The following is a 17274-nucleotide window of genomic DNA, read 5'->3' on the forward strand; positions in this document are numbered from 1 at the left end:
TGGAGGTTTTTAAGGCCCAGCTTAACAAAGCCTTGGCTGGGATGATCTAGTTGGGGCTGGTCCTGCTTTGAGCAGGGGGTTGGACTAGATGACCTCCCAAGGTCCTTTCAATCCTAATTTTGTATGATTTTCTATGATTCTATGATCTGTGTCCCAGAATGACTGAGAGCGAGGGGCATGTTGTGGGCTCAGAGATGAACTCCTCTTTCTCTCCTTACCCATCCCTGGAGGTGTCTACCCTCCTCCATGTGACACTGGTGAGCTGGTTTGATCTCTCTCCTCTGCACTTGGTGCATCTAACCCCCCCCCCCTTCCTGGGGATCCCCCAACCCCTACACACCATATTGGAAGCAGCAGGGGCAGGGTCCTAGAGCCTGGTGAAAGGTATTGATTCCCTGTGTTCTCTGTTCATGGCTGTGCTGACCCACAGAAGGATAACGTGAGGGATTGGAGCCTGGGCTACCTCTTGTAAGCTGCAGGATGGTTGTTCTGCGGGGCTGGAGACTGAAAGTGGAACTGGGGTAAAGAGGGCTCAGTTTGACTCTAATGTGCAATAGTAAAGCCTTTGGCTGCCTTACAGATCATGCAGTGTAGAATAGGATGGCCTCTGCTTCCTGACCATCAGCCTGGCATGGCCCTGGGGACAGTGTTTGTCAGCTTTACAATGACAGACTTCTCCGGCACTGGAGGGCTTCCTTCCCCACTGGTGGTAGGTCCTGATAAGGGCCAGAAGAACCATGTGCTCTCCCTATGCCACCTTCTTCTGCAGGTACCGGAGCCCCAAGGCACCTGAACACAATCCGAACAAACCTTGTTGTGCAGCAGGCTGCATCATCCGGGATGAATAGGTGTTGGCCAGGAACAGTGGGTGCAGCTGCTGAGCTCTGGGGTGAAATGGCAGGCTCAGACCATCCTTAGCAGCCAGGCATGGAAATGGGACCTGTAACAGAGGCATGGCAGCAAGCTCTGGCAGTAGTGGAGCCCTCTTTAGGGCTGGCAGGAGGTGGGTATAGTACATGCCATTGCTGGCTCCATGTCTTGCACTGTTTGCATCGCTGAGACCAGCTGGGACCAAGCCTGTTGATACCAATATGTCCCACACATGCAGCTACCTCAAGGCAGGCTATTAGGATGCTTCTAGGACACCTACAAGCTGGAAGCCAATAAGCAGCTTGAAAACCAACCTGAAGCTTTCGTCCCTCCCCAAGAGGGGTTCCCACTGGAAACTCCTCCTAGCTCATGAGCGTGCAAGCGTGAATCATGCTTCCTTGTCTGCCTCCCACTCCGGCAAACAAGTTTTCTGCTGCAGAAAGAGAAAGCCAATACCAAGAAGCCCCTTACGGACGGACGGAGCTCTACAGAGGTGACCCCAGTAGGTAAGGAAGGTTGTCAGAAGGAAGAAGAGCTTCCTTGGAGATGGAGAGGGGAATCATCGTGGGCTGCTGAGTTTGAAAATGCCTTACATGTCTTTGCTGATGTCTGATCTCTGGGGATGGGGACTTTGGGTCGGGCACAGGGAGAGAAAGGGAGCTTTAGCTTCAGACTGACCCCACAGTGCATCAGTGAGAAGGCAAAGCTTCTCAGGCTGGCACCAGGAGTGTGCAAGGAAACAAAGATGTGGCAGGGGGTATGGTCTGGTGACCGCATCTGCCTCTCTAGGTAGTTAGATAGAGGCACTCTAGATCTACACTTGAAGGGGAGCAAAATCACTCCAGCTGAGTGTGTGCAGGGCATACTCATGTGTCTGTGCATGTCAGTGCACACTGTGGTATGCAATGTGTGTGGATGTTGAAGATGCCTGTCAAGGTCCAGGGTGCATGTGCATGTGTGCAAATGGCACAGTAACAGATTACCGACGAGTTTGTATTTGCACAGCACCTCTGACATGTGGACCTGACAAAGGAGGGCACTATGCCTATTTTGCTGATGGGGAAACTGAGGCATGGCAGTCCAGTGACTTGTCCAAGACCCAGAGTGAGTCTGGATGAAAGCTGGGATAGAGCCCAGGCCTCCAGACTGCCACATCTAGTCACTCAATATATAACCGAGTGCTGCTTCCCCTCAGCCTCATGATTTGAGCTGTCCCTGGGGATGATGCCAGGTCTCCCAGCCCCACTCTCCTGGCTCTAAACAGGCCACGCATCCATCTTGGTTGCACAGCAGGCATCTGTATTCACACGCACCCATCTTGGTGGCACAGCAGCCATCTGTAGTCACACTCCAGCTCTCCTATTTGGTTTCCAGGCCAAGATGTGCAGTCTGGTGCCTTACATGTGCAAACTGTCTCTCCCTTCCAGCCTCTAACCTCTATGAATCTATGAATCTCTCTCTCTTTCTGGCTTGTCAGGCCTGAGAAATGAGCCCTCCCTTGCAGCATTTGGAGTTTCTCCAACCCTGGAGCTGCCCAGGCTGTGGGGGCAGAGGGACCATGGTATGGGAGACATCCCGATTCATGGGGCAAAGGTCAGATTCCAGGGAAGGGAATGGGCCTCAGCACCACCAACGCACTGATTCATCCCTGAGCTTCTTGTCTTGGCTGTCTCCCTAGGCCGTGCCTGGCAACGCAAGGCAGATGAATAACAAATACCTTGCTAAGGAGAGGAGTGGCTGGAGAGAGGAATGTGGGAAAATTAACGACGGGAGGAAGCCTCGAGATATCTGAACCAGGGAGCAGTTGGGATTCCCATCTCAAGGGTAATATAATCCAATTCTTCTGCTGTCTTAAATCAACCCAGCTCTGCTGACTCCACTGGATCTATACTGATTTACACCCATTCCAGCACTGAGCCAGGTACCTCTATGGTCAGGTTAATGCAGATGTTAAGCCTTCTGCACTGGCCCTTCCTCTACGAGGTGGTGGCACTCCAGCCTGAAGACCCGTCAGTACATGTGTGTATGGTGTCTATCCCAGTGGGGTCTTGGTGTACAGCTGGGGCTCTGAGCTGGTCGGCAGCAGTGCCATAAAGCTTTTGATGTGAATGCCCCTCTCCATCTGTATGCCCTCTGACTGCAGGTTTCCTTTGAACCCAGAACAAAGGGTTGTGGCCAGAATCTCACCCAGCTTGTTATGCCCACATCTTTGTGCTCTGGTCCAGACAGCCACAACCCTGACCTCCTTGCCACACCCGGGAGGGAGTCAAAGTCCGGAAAGAAGTCACTCCAGCTTCCCAGCAAGGGAAGTTGTGGCATCTCCACTACCTGTGCATCATTCATCCTCGGGGCTAAGGCAGAAACTGCGGTGAATTGGGTAAACCTTGCTCAGCGACCGCAGAACTGCCTGCCCGGACCTTGGGACTCATGAGAACGAGCCTCCTTTCCTAACTCACCCTGTCTTTGCATGTCAAAAAGAGGCCCTTAAGGGAAGATGCTCTCTGAGGGGAGCACCAGGAGTCCCTGCCTCAGTTCCTGTGCTAAATTAGACCTCCTCAACTTGCTTTCCCAACTCAGAAGTATGTGTGTGTGTGTGTGTGAGAGAGAGAGAGATTCATACTGAGTACTTGAAGTGCAGACTTCACATAAGTATGCCTGCTATTCGTACCTTCCCAGACTTGCTCACAGCAGCTTAAGAGACTGTAGGAAAGGGTCCTCTGACCCATTAAGTGCCAGTAAACTTTTACTGGACATCCTAAACACAGCAAGCCCCAAGGGAAAGCCTAGCCTGGGGCTGAGAGCCAGCTCAAGGCCCACATACTGTTTGAATCACACTAACCATGAGCCCTGCTTTGAGGACTTGAGGCTCTCCAGTCTTTGCTGGAGACAGAATTGAGACTCTTTGTTAAAATAAGCACTGCTGGCCTGTCTGATATCCTTCCCAGGATTACCTTGTTCCCTGACTTCTGCAAGACTCCTGGTCTGGACTACAGCTATGGCTAATAGTGTCTCATAGCATATTCTGCCTATCTGGGATGTGGCCTACACACTGGGGTCCAATTTTAGCACCAAGAGGGAGTGCATTTTAGGAGCTGGAGAAGTGGGAAAGGGGGACTGGGAGTTGGCACTGCTTGGCTAGTCTTCCCAGTAATGAAGGGAGTAGGGTCCAGTGGTTAGAACTGGAGAGGATGGGAATCTTTTAGGCTGTAGTCACAGCTCTGGGAGAGCGCTTGGGTGAAGGGCTGGAGCCCAAACTCCAGAGTCCTATTTCTCATTATGGGAGGGGAGTCAAGTGATTAAAGCAAGAACATGAACTCCTGGATTGCAGCTCAGCCAGTGGGTCTGTGTTGGTTGCACCTCATTCTTCCTTTTTTTTTTCCAGGCCCAGGTAACAGGAGCCAGGGACCATGAACTGGAGCGTATTTGAAGGGCTCCTGAGTGGGGTGAACAAGTACTCCACTGTCTTTGGCCGCATCTGGCTCTCCCTGGTCTTCATCTTCCGGGTGATGGTCTATATAGTGGCAGCCGAGCGGGTGTGGAGCGATGACCACAGCGACTTTGACTGCAACACGCGCCAGCCAGGCTGCAGAAACGTCTGCTTCGACCACTTCTTCCCTGTCTCCCACATCCGCCTCTGGGCCTTGCAGCTCATCCTGGTCACCTGCCCATCCCTGCTGGTCATCATGCACGTGGCCTATCGCAAAGCCCAGGACCAGAAGCACCGGCAGGCAGAGGGGCAGGGCAAACTGCGGCTCTATGCTAACCCCGGCAAGAAGCGGGGAGGCCTGTGGTGGACCTACCTGTTCAGCCTCATCTTCAAGGCCACCGTGGATGTGGTCTTCCTCTACATCTTCTACCGATTCTACAAGAACTATACCCTGCCCAGCGTGGTGAGGTGTGAGATCCCCCCCTGCCCCAACATCGTGGACTGCTACATCTCCAGACCTACCGAGAAGAATATCTTCACCTTCTTCATGGTGATCACAGCCTGCGTGTGCATCCTGCTCAGCCTCATAGAGGCCTGCTACCTTGTGGGGAAAAGGTGCAGGGAGAAGCTGTCTACGAGAAAAGGCAGCAAGAGGGATGAGAGACTGCTTGACAAGGACTGTTGCTATGCCCATGGCGAGCAAAGCGGTCTCGAGATGGGCAGGCAGATTTTCCATGGGACTGATTACAAGCTACCCATTGCTGCAATCCCTACCAGCTCCCAGAAGGGAACAGATGCTGTTTCCTAAAGGAGGTCTGGGATTCACATAGGGATGGACAACTGATGGGAGGCATGCTCTTCATGGCCCTTGGTGGAAACCAGTGCCTCCTTGCTGGTGGTGACTTTAGATTTCATTAGCTTGGACAGCAGGGTCAAGAAGTCCTGATTAAGCTCAGACCTGGCTCTGCAATCAACCCAGGGAACAGCAGCTGCTCTTATTACGTGCCTGGGTATAAGCAACTTTGGGTCCTCCACCCACACTGTGTGGGTCTGGGGGAAATCAGGAGCAGGAGTTAAGGGGGGAGGTATGTGGTAGAGCAAAAGAGGCCAGAGCTATGGGGTTTAGACCTAGGAAATGACATGGTTCTTTGCACCTTCCTATAAATCACTCGGTGCAAGCTGTTTTTTTGACAGGACAACAGACTAGTTGAATCCCTGGTATGGTGCAGTTGGGCAGTTCTTCTGCTGAGCTTTCCAACAGGATTGTGCCCTGCTGTGTCATCTGCCCATCCTCACTGTAAAAGCCTCAACAACGGGCAAAGGGAAAGCATCTGAGAAGGCAGCAGGAACAAGGCAGGTTTTCCAGCTGGGGTGGGCACTTCTCTTATATATCTCAAAGATGCAATGGAAAATGGTGGGATGAAGCTGGAGAAACCTGACCTAGCCCAGGAATGCTCCTGGGGAGGGGGGAGGTTCATGCCACGGGGGTATTTTCTCTCTGAGCCCAGTGGGAAGATGGAAATAATGCCATGTTTTACCATCTGCAGGGGGGGAAATTCTTAATAGACTGCAGTGCCTTGGATTCACAGCCTGGTGACATGGGCACTTGGTGATGGGAAACCCATTCTCCTGTCACCTGTGAAAGGGACCTGCCCTTTAAAAATCAGCCGTGACCGTTTAGTCCAACCTTCTGGTATGGGATCCTCCACCCAGTCCTTTCTGTGGTAACCTCTTTTGGTAGCATCTTTCCGAGTAATTGCCTAGTAACAATATACACTGCATATCCACTCCAGTAACTGTGATTTGCTGACCTAACTGCTCAGACTCTTCTCTTTCCCCTTCTCGAAGGAAAACAGATTTAAAATCACTAGCTCATGACAGCTGCTGTTTTCCACCCTAGAAAACTGCTGCATTTCAGGGACGATCTGTACATAGGGGGTTGAACGTTACTCTCATTCTTCCTCGGAGCTAATGTAGAATATGTTGCACTGATGGTGGTTGCAAACCTAGCTGCTGTGGATGTAAGATATATATAAAGCCAGCATGTATTCTTATATATATGTAAGATATATATAAAGCCAACATGTATGCTAGATGTTAAGGGTCAAGTCTTTAGCTGGTGTAAATCAGTATAACTGCACTGAAGTCAATGGACCAATCCTAAGTTATGCTCGCTGCTGGTCTGGCCCCATATGTGTCCATTGCCAATTGATCCTTACCACTAATAAAAGCATCTATTTAAAGAACTGGCGCATGTCTTCTTTTTCTGTTTCATCTTTAAATCAATAAAACCCCATGTCTGAAAACAGGATTTTATCACAAGTACTTTGGGCGCACCTCAGATAAGCCATTTGGGCTTCACTGAAGCTTGTTTGCTGAGGTGAGTGGTATCAATCCCATTTTCTCAGGAAGAGCTACGTCATCTTTGGAAACACATCCCTTCTGCATCTTCCAGTGAAGCGTCTGGTCCTGGGTACTGAGAGAGGCAGGATGGACCTCAGGTCCCACCTGGTCTGGCAATTCCTTGTCTCCTGGATGTGACTTGGGAGTAGCCTGCTTTGTACTAATTCCAGACCACAATTTTCTAGATATAATTAAAAAGGAAATTGCATGGAAAAAACCTGCTGGAAACCAGAAGGAAAGCCTTATCAAAGCAGTATCCCTATAGCTACATGCCTTTCATTAGCCTTGGCAGCTGGGAGTGGTTGGAGGAAAAGCTGGAGGAGTGGGAACTAATTTCCTTTTATCAATGACTTTACTCCTATAAAGTAATATTATCTGTGGGGTACTTGGTTCTGTCTGTGCTACACAGCCATGGATCTGTGCCCCAACACCACCCATAATAGCCTTAGGGATGTCCAGAAACCCACCCATACATCCAACTGCGAACCACAATAGCCATGCTACAAGATACTGGTTCAGTTCCTCCTTCCTTCCTGTAGCGTGTCTGCAAAATGGAGGCAACACCAACCTGCCAGAGTTGGATTGGACCCTGGCATGTGTGCTTCAGAAGGGCAAAGTGTCATCGCTTTGCCAACATGCCTTGTGTAGCATCTCGCTACCCATGGAAGCCTGAATCCTTCTGTCAATGCGTTTAATGGCAAACCTCCCATGGAGTTCACTCAGAGCTGGATATGAGCCATAATGCTCAGTGATAATGTCACATTAATGTTTTTTCTATGACTCTAGGCTTTAGGAGGAAGAAAAAAGTCTCTAAAAAGAGCTGCTGAGCTTATTGGCAAAAGGCCGGCACACCCAGCAGGTGGAAACCTCACCAGGTCATCACCAGTAATACCCTCAACAAAAGCAGAGAGGACTCTCTCCCTCCTGCCATGGAATAGCTTCAGTGGTATCAGGTAAGAGGCAGGTAAGAGATCAGGTTATGTAGAGGGGAGAAAGGGCTTTCTTGGGTGATGTGCAATGCTGTTGGTGGAGGATGGAGTTGTATTTGAAGGGGCTGCTCATGCAGGGTTATAAAACTTCAACTTCTACAAACCAGCCTAGAATTTATCCTCAAGCGGCTACGTGGGCTGCGGTGGGTCTGGGTATATGTATTTTTTATGCCTTATGCTGTGAGCCACACGCATGTCGATGGGTGTTAGCGCTAGCTTGATTTTGGAGCAGGCACATGCTCAGACCAGCAGGGGCCTAGAGGACCGAAAGGTAAAAATCCCCCTCCCCTCCCATAACAGGCTTCCCCCCTGCCCCTGGCTCCCTCATTTTCCCCACCACCCTTTGCTTGTGGCTGCCCACACTGTCTGTCCCAGGGGAACAGGCAAGGAAGGGTTAACCTGCCAGCCCCCACCACTGCAGGGCTCCCCAAATAAGTGGGGTGTGGCAAGGGGGCGGTGAGCAGGGATCTGGGGGTTGGGAGGGCAAGGGGGGCAGTGGGCCTGATCGGGGAGGAGGGGAGGGTGGGGTGTTCACACAGGTGTAGCCTAGAGTGTCCTCACCTTAGTGTAACACAAAGTGGGTAACAGAGATCAGAGATAATCCTGCGCTGGAATAACATAACTTTTTGTTGCCTAATGAATGGTTAAAACTAGTTTCAGGTGTTAATGTGCTGATAATCCAGGTGTTAAGAGCTCCAGGAGCCTCCCAAAATTACCATATAACAAGGCTCCAGAGCCCCTGTCCCAAGCACTGTGATCAGCTGTACAAATATATATAAAGATATAGTCCATGCCTCACACTTCAACTTCTGGACAGTACGACTATGGGGTTTTTTGTCCATTTTTCTTGAAGATTTGGTTGCCAACTGTCCGTGTCCTCTGCTAGCTCCATATTTGCTTCTGTTTTCTCACTAACACCCAACAAATGTTGAGAAGTGGGTGCAAGAGGCAAAGATCTCTTACAGTGGTATCTTTTATTTAACCAGCTGCATAGTTGGGATAGAGTTAAACAAGTTTTTGTATGCAAGGCATTTTTTCATCAGGTGTCAGGAGTGAAAGCCAGCACAGTATAGTCACTGGATGGAAATAGATGTCCGTAAGTCGGTGCAAAGAGATCAAACTCCAAATGCAGTCAGCCTCCTTGCAGTGTAATACTATTATGTATTGTGTTGCCAAAATCACCAGCCAATATCTGTTCTCTGTTGCTCTAGGTGTGTCTAGAGCAGGGCAGGAAAGGGTTAAGAGATTTTTTTTCCCAACTATTTGAGTTGGTCTAATAAAGAATATCAGATTTTCCCTAAGAACCTTGTCTTCCTATGTCCTTAGACCAACACAGCTACAACCTACACCCCTGTAGTGATTTCAAACAGTTGCCACTTGGCCTGAGTATGACAGTGAGACCTTCCTCTATTTCCCATGAAGAATTAAAGCTAGACCCAGCCTGGGTCAAGAGCTCAGTGGTGGTGAGGAGCACTCATCAAGCATGTTGGAGCTGAGTTTCTTGTGGGCTGGGTGCGTGTCTTGTGGACAGGGCCCTTGCCACTCAGATACTAGACAGGGCTCTCAGTCTCTCTGATGGGCATTGATCCTTTTTGTACAAATATTGAATATTGTACAAATAAATATTGGGCCACATAGGGATGGACTCTGCAGCCCAGGGATTAGGACCCTTACAGGGAGTACTGGAGAGACTGGTTTGGGTCATGTCTCCCTTTTACTAGGTGAGAGCCCGGACTGAAGTCCAGTCTGGGCTCAGTATCTCTCTCCTCTCAACCAGGAGGAAAGAGATGTCTGCCCATTCTTCTTTATGGAAACAGATCCACTTAATGCACCAGCCAACCCCTGAGCCATCCCTAGGTATGGGATGTATACAGAATGAGAGAGAGTGTCCTTCAAAGAAGACCTTATTGTCCCTAAGAAGACAGCCCAAAGGGGTGCGGGGGGACAGAAAAGAGCCTGGGTCGGCTGACGAGTATAGAACAGTGCATGGGGGAAATGAACCCCACTCCCACCTCCCAACGTGCTGCTAGCTCATACTCCCCTACTCACACGTACATGGTTTATACAGTCAAGTTGTTTAGAAAAATCATGGGCTCAGATTATACTAGGAACCCATTCTCCATTACAATGGGTTCTATAATAGGAACCCATTAACTACCACTTTCATTCATTTATCAAGTGCATGCAGGGCCACATTCCCTCACTCTTATATTGAATGGCACCTTGCCATCAATGGTCTACTTGCCAAGTAGCATACTTATTCAACACAAGGGTGCTGCAGGAGGAAGGACAATTGAAGCTGCTTCCTGCGTGTCCTTCTTCTTGCACTCCTGAGCAGCCAATGGGACTAGTCATCTCAGCAAGGGCTACTCAGGTGAGGAAAGGTTTTATAGCTTGAGGCCAGTGGTAAACCAATGGACTAAGGAATCTATCAAAGGAGCCCTATGAAAACACACTAACAAAATATAACCACCCCTTGCAGAGGGAAAAAAAATGAAGCATTGATTAAACAATAAGGCTAAATGGCAAAATATGATCCTACTTTATTGCAGTAATATGTTGTGTTCTTCAGTGATTCAGGCTGTGCTGTAATTCCTGAGGCCATCAGCTGTAACTGAACATTAGCTAGAATGAATAATTAACAGTAATTTCATCGTAAATGTACTCATAAGTGCCATTAACATTGAACATGAAGTTCAATTTATTATTAGTTTCTCTTTATTTAGAGAATGTGATTATTTTCTCCATATACTTGCAAAGCTCCTATAGCCATTTCTCCACTGCTAACAGGATTGCAAGAGAAGAAAATGGGTTCCCATTACAGTCTGAGCCCAAGATTATTCTTAACAACAAGTCATCTGAGGTACCTCCATCTTTTTTTCAGGTGTCTGGATGGAGATGCTTTTGCAAAGTTCATTTTGCAATGACTTTCTGAAAGTCAAGACCCTTGAATGCACCTCAAGTTGGGCACCCAAAACCAAGGAAAACCTTGGCCTTTAGATGAACAGAGACAGAGAAAGGAACTTATCTTCTGATCCCTTTCCCTGTCTCTTTAAGAGAATTAGGGAAAGAATTTCATATATCACCTTATGATGTGAAGTGTCGAGTCAGATCAAGTCTCTTGCATTTATGAGGCCTTCATGCCCAGAGGCAACACTGCCTGGCATTTCATGTTCTCCTCTTCAAAGACAACTGCACCCATTGTGCTCAACATACTTTGAGGATGGCTGCATGAGTTGGGAGGATCCAGCTAATAATCACAGACCATGTGAAACCCAGCGTAGGGAAATTAGTGCAATTCACACAGACTGAGGGTGTGATACAGCCCCATTCAGACACCCAGCCCAGGCCAATGCACCACCCATTCCCACTCAGCAGAAGTGTGTTGTTGTTCCAGGCTGGAGTCAGATATATTAGGGCCTTCCTGGAACATAGGTTGTGCAACTGGGTTTGGGCAAGGGCGACTGCCATCCTAGAGCACCAAGTGCCAGATAGAGAGGTCCTGAGCCCTGACCCCATCACTAGCTTTCCAGTGTCCTTGGGCTTCATCTTAATCCTCTCTTATGGCTCTGATGAGCAGGTGAGCACAAGGGAAGGTATAGCATTGGCATTGATCTCTGCTGGATGGTAGCTGAGGTCAAGAGAGAGTAGGGTTTCTAGTGCCAGAGCCACAAATCAAAAGCAAATCATGCTTTTTGGACACAGCCCTGAGCAAGGGGGAGTCAGATGCTTCAGCACAACAGGAGGATTGGTGGCTTTGTCACTTGAGACTCGCCTCTGAAGCACTGTCTCTCACTCGCTCTGGGTAAGGTAGCACATTACTTCCGGTCTGTACAGGTAATAATAAATCACTAGCAGGTCTTCTCCCTGTACTAGCTTGGTTGGGCTGGCCAGAGAGTTGTTGTGGGGAAAAGAAGCCAAGGCTCTTACTTCTCCACTAGCTAAAGCACCAGACTCCTTGGGTATGTGTAGGCCACACTGAGGTCTGGGGGGCCTTATTCCCTTCTGTGCATGCATAGCTTGAGCTACGGTGTAGCCCTCAAGTCCTGACTCAGTCCAGCTCACTCCACTGTCATTGCCTCCCTTCCAGCTCCTGCTCCACTCCCCGCAGAGGACAGGATGAACTGGTCCTCACTGCAGGACCTCCTGAGTGGGGTGAACAAGTACTCCACAGCCCTGGGGCGCATCTGGCTCTCTGTGGTCTTTGTCTTCCGCTTCCTGGTCTACGTGGTAGCGGCGGAGCAGGTGTGGGCTGATGACCAGCGGGACTTTGAGTGCAACACTCTCCAGCCCGGCTGCACCAATGTCTGCTATGACCATTTCTTCCCCATCTCACACATCCGCCTCTGGGCCCTGCAGCTCATCTTCGTCACCTGCCCTTCCCTCCTGGTGACCATGCACGTGGCTTACCGGGAAGGCCGGAAGCAGAAGCGTAGGAAGACAGGAGCAGGGAAGAACAGCCAGCAGCTCCATCTCAACCCAGGCAAGAAGCGGGGAGGCCTGTGGTGGACTTACCTGCTCAGCCTGGTCTTCAAGGCTTCCACAGATGCAGCTTTCCTCTACATCTTCCACCGGCTCTACACCAACTTCGACATGCCTCGAGTCATGGAATGCTCTGTGCCACCTTGCCCTCATGTGGTCGACTGCTTCATCGCAAGGCCCACCGAGAAGAAACTCTTCACCTACTTCATGGTGGCCACCGCTACCCTGTGCATTGTCCTCAACCTCTGTGAGATATCCTACCTGGTTGCCAAGAGGTGCCGGGAGCTTGCCACCCAGCACCAGACCAAGGGGCTCCCTAGCAAGCCAGTAGAGAACGTGACTAATAGCTGGTCTCATTCCACCCAGGAGAAGAACCAGGTTGTTAATATAACCTCCTCAGGACAGACTACATTCAGGACTGTCCACTTGATATAGGGAGGATGGTCGCACCCCTAGGAAGTGCTGGTGACTGGAGAAGTTTGCCCTACCTGCATTCAGGATCTGCAGTGCAGGTGTCATCAACTCATTTACCTTTCCAGTGGCCTCAGTGCCCCTGTACTCACCAAAGTGCCATTCTGCATCTTGCAGGATTTCACAGTAAAGTCAGCTTTGAAGAAAAGATAGCAATGCAGTTACAGGCTTGGCAGAATAAGCTCTCTAAGGGCTCCATCCAGTGCTCACTGAAACCAAGATCACACTTGGATGTGACACATACACTGACAAATAGCAGAACCATTCAGAGTCTTGCAGACATCTATCTTTTCAATGGCAAAACAATTTTTTTAAAAACTTCCCCCCACAAATGTTTTCCATTTCCTGGGCAGTTCCAATCAGTAGTCTGAAAGGGGTTAATCAAAGTGTGGCACGTGTTGTAGGCGTGCGGCAGACATGGGTGATAGGTGATGGTTTAAGCACATTGGTGGAAGAGGGCTGAGCAGTTCAAAGACCCATCTGTAAGCATCCTATTGAACTTCTGAAGTCTATAACTCTTGATGAACCATTTATTCAACTACCTATGGATCATTTAGCAATTCTTTTTATAAACTATTTATAAATACATCCGTCATATCAAGTCCTTCCTGCAGAGTCTTTCCATTGACTTCAAGAAGCATTAGGTTTTGGTGCTTGATATGTAACTCAAAGCAGCTGATAAAATAGCATCTCATAGTTGACTGCAATAGGGACTGCTGATACATCTTTGTACAGCTCTCCTTCTTGGTTTACGCTTGACGTTCTCTGTACCTGTCTCTTATCCTATGAGGGAGTTTGGGGGTTTCTTCATGAACAGAAGATGGTGCAAAATCTGCATCACAGAGCCTCACCGCAGAGCTCAGAGACACCTCTCCACATAAGAAACGCCTGCCCAGAAGAGCATTCCAGCTATATACCCCTCTGTGAAATATGAAACATCATAACCAGAAGGAAATGCGACTACATCCTGCTTCCCACCAAACAACTTTGAGGTAAACAGACTATTCCAACTTTTCTCTGAGCCTAACCTGCATAGAAAATTAACTGGTCCAGACAGGAGATTCGGCCACACCTTCGACTCGCCTATGAAATAGGAACTTTCATTTCTACCCAGGAAAACTTTTACAATCTTTTCTCCGATGCCTGAAGAAGGATGTTTGTGCCTGAAAGCTTGCAATGAAGGCTTTTTTTTTTTTTTTTGCAAAAATCTAGTTGGTTTAATAAAAGATATCACCTCTACCATGAGTCCTGATTGCTTTTTCCTCTAGACCAATAAGGCTACAACCTGGATACCGAGGCAAACTAGGCCCTGAGCGGTGGGGTCTCCGCGGCGGTAGCATGAATGGCCCATCCACCTCCCTTCCCTTCCCTTCCCCTCCCCTCCACTGGCCTTGTCGGCATCATGACTGCTTCCTCGCAGAGGCTCTGAGCCCTGCTCCCCATGGGCAGCAGCACCAGGGTGGAGAAGGGGGTCTCAAGTTTGTTTGCCTAGGGCCCACTAACGGGTTAATCTGGCCCTGCTTGATCACCTGTGTTTGGTTGTGACCTCTTTGGAAAATCAGAGCACAGAACCTATTTGGAACATGCCCCCTAACCGTCCACAGGTGGTATGTCAAATAGCTCCTCGTCTCACGGCAGGTTTGTTGTAACAACAAAATGCCTGGAAGCAGCAGCCCACTCTCATCAGTCATGATAAAAGCCATTCGCACAAACAGCACGGAGCCAGCAAGTAGGGCGGATGCATAAACGAATTGCAGTGGTATTCAACCCACATTGGTTTTGTTCCTCTCTTCGTTGCTGAATTTCTCTTTGCTGATCTATGCTGAGGATCTGGCCGGACCTCTTTTCTGTAGTGAGCCCTGCCCTTCTGGTGTTCCTAAAACAGAAAAGGAAAGGAGAGGAAATGAAGTCTCACTGCGGAGGGAAGAGAGCGAGGATCTTAGAGATGATTTGGTGATATCTCTGTTTTTGGGTGCCCAACTCAAGGTGCCACCAAAGGTTTTCAGAGGATGGGGATTCTCTGAATATCACGTCCTTTTAAAGTGCTTCCAGCTGGGCCCTTGAAATCACAGATTCCTCCAAAAAACCCTTGGCCCCAGTATGCAGGAAGTTGTCCCTACTCTGTAGACCCACTCTTTCCTCCCCTGCCCTATCTCACCTTTGTCATCTTCCACCTGCTATATCACGTCTTAAACTGGAACCATCTTACGTCAGGAACTGCACTTTTCTCCCTGTGCTGGGAACACACAATTCACGTAGAGATAAAAATGAATTTCAGGAGCGAAAGCGATGCAGAAATGACCTAGATTTGACCCAGTTACACTTGGCTTGAATTGTCCCTGCAATCTGCCACCAGCTCCAGAGGCCCTTGGATTCTGCCATCTGTTTGCGAGTGCCGCATCTCCAGCACGGTAAAGAATCTGACAGCAATTCCTTTGCTAGGAGGATGTGGGATTCTGCTGGGTTTTAGGGTGGCAGCTTGGCAGTTTTGAGCACAGTTATCTTCCCGGTTTTCATGCCAGGCTTTATTTTTAGGGATACTAATTAATAATGCCGTAAAAAACTAATTGGGAGCTTCATGGCGTGTTTGTTTTTGCAATCTGAAATGACAAAACAAGTGCAAACAAATGCTAATGTGGGAGTTTGTACAGCCGGAGGACTTGATGGGGTGTGAAATGGTTTAAAACAAGGATATTAAAAAAATAAAATTAAGCTAAAATGGACAAGAGCTACAAAGATAGAGCTCACAAGCCCAGCAATACTCATAGCCACACTGAATTCTTATGAGTAGTATAATATTGGGCAATGCCCATCCTGATCTCTATTTCCAGTCATAAATAATGGAGGTGCTGTGTAAAGGAAGCTTGCTTAATAATAATGATCTACTAAGCTTTTAGGGCTTGTGGCAAAGCTAGTGTTCACTCCCATGGGAATCAAGATGGGAAACAAGGTGACTGACACAGCAGGAGTGTCATTTCCAGAAAAGGTCAGATCTCAGAGCGGGTCATTCAGGTCTGCAAAGAGATCAACCCAAGCAAAGTGCTGCTTAAGCCCGATGGAAAAGATGTAGGTGCAGATTGGGCGTGATTTTCCCCAAGTAATGCAAATCTTCCTGGAAATGACACTCCTGTTATGTGGGTCACCTTGTTTCCCACCTTGATTCCCATGAAAGTGAATGCTAGCTTTGCCACAGGCCCAAAAAGCTTATTCGATAATTATTATGAAGCTAGCTTCCTTTACCAGGCATCTCCATATTTGTGACTGGAAACACAGATCAGGATGGGTGCTGCCCAATGGATTCAGAGCTTGAAACCCCAGCCCAGTCAGATCCAATGCAGAATTCTCATTAACTTCAGCAAGTCCAGGATTTCAGCCCTGGGTTTTGGCGCTGGAAAAGGTCTTCTGCAATGATCCTGTCTGACCTCTTGTATCACACGGGAGGGCCTGTTTAGAAAGACACCCCAACCTTGATCTAAAGCCTCCAAGGGACAGAGAATTGACTGCTTCCCCCCAAGAAGTTGTTCTGATGATTGATTCCACTAGCTCGGGCCGCTTTGGGCCAAGAGTGGTTTTCTAGATGGATTTGATTTGAATCTGGCTTCTAGTACCCCCTTCCCTTGCAAGCGGCGTGTGGGGCAGGCTCTGATTTGAGCGCCTGTGCTCATCACCACTGAGGTCTATGAAGCCAAGCTAACTACGACTTTATTTTGTAGCACTGCAATGATTTCTTTCCTTTATGAATGCCCTCAAGGGCTCATGCCCCTTCTTCGTGGCCCAAATGCAGCTAACTAAGCATTTCACATTTGAAGCTGGGACGTTCTCTCCTGGAGCATGTGAATGGGGGGTTTTGGGTGACCTAAATGGAGTCTTCCATTTCTGAGCCTATGATCCCATAGTTTCTGCTAAATATATTGATTAGCCATGGGTCTCCAGAGAATGCTAGACATGGACAAGGCTTGTTAGGACACTCTGGTCAGCTCTTGGCTAATTCAGGATTGTTCTTTACAGCACGTTAACTAGTGTTTGCTGTGGACCAGCGGTTGTTTCACCAACTGAGCGGCAGCAGGCATATTGCCCTGGCAAGTCAGAAAGAAATCAAGGCAGAATTCTACCTTTCCCAGGGATTAATCTCTGCAGTGTGGTCTGCACATGTGCTCAGAGCTTACTGATGGCATCAATAGGGGTTTTTAGGGTGAATGTGTGCAGAGACACTGCCCTTTCTGGGCAAAGGGGCTAGCAGCGAGTGGAGGTGGTCTCCATGCTGACCAAAGAGGAGATGATTGACCTCCCGCTGCAAAATGACTCATCTCTTTTCACATGCCTCTTCTCCGCAGGGGCTGTGTTGAAATTGGTCTCAGCTGTCACGGATCACTTCTTCTCTCCCTTTGTGCTGTCTTTCTTGTAATCATTTTGCAATTCATTACTCGCTGGCTGCAGGCCGGTGTTCCTATCACTCTTCAAGTTTTAGATCTCGCCAAGAATCCCCCTTCCTGAAGCATGCGTGAAACTCAGCAGCCTCATGAAAAGCTTCATAAACTCATGCTCCAGTTCCACCATGTGTATTGGGTGGAATCAGAGAATCGGAGAAAATGAGGGTTGGAAGGGACCTCAGGAGGTCACACCTAGTCCAAC

General features: G+C 48.8%; 2 protein-coding genes across 4 annotated transcripts; both read left to right on the forward strand.

Moving 5' to 3' along the window:
• The first annotated feature begins 1218 nt into the window (after positions 1–1218).
• Positions 1219–6543, forward strand: LOC102574920 (gap junction beta-5 protein). Of its 3 annotated transcripts, XM_019488016.2 has the most exons (4): positions 1220–1376; positions 2348–2463; positions 2549–2694; positions 4253–6543. In XM_019488016.2, exon 4 carries the CDS (start codon positions 4278–4280, stop codon positions 5103–5105), a length of 828 nt encoding a protein of 275 aa, XP_019343561.1. In that variant the 5' UTR covers positions 1220–1376; positions 2348–2463; positions 2549–2694; positions 4253–4277; the 3' UTR covers positions 5106–6543. The 3 variants fall into 3 exon arrangements, with proteins under 3 accessions (XP_006269931.1, XP_019343561.1, XP_019343555.1); XM_019488010.2 differs by lacking the exon at positions 2348–2463; XM_006269869.4 differs by lacking the exons at positions 2348–2463; positions 2549–2694 and having other exon boundaries at positions 1219–1376.
• A 5265-nt stretch (positions 6544–11808) lies between these two features.
• Positions 11809–12606, forward strand: GJB4 (gap junction protein beta 4). Its single transcript, XM_006269885.1, has one exon. It carries the CDS (start codon positions 11809–11811, stop codon positions 12604–12606), a length of 798 nt encoding a protein of 265 aa, XP_006269947.1.
• Positions 12607–17274: the final 4668 nt, after the last annotated feature.

This window comes from Alligator mississippiensis, chromosome 6 (assembly GCF_030867095.1).
Source record: "Alligator mississippiensis isolate rAllMis1 chromosome 6, rAllMis1, whole genome shotgun sequence".
NCBI lineage: Eukaryota > Metazoa > Chordata > Crocodylia > Alligatoridae > Alligator > Alligator mississippiensis.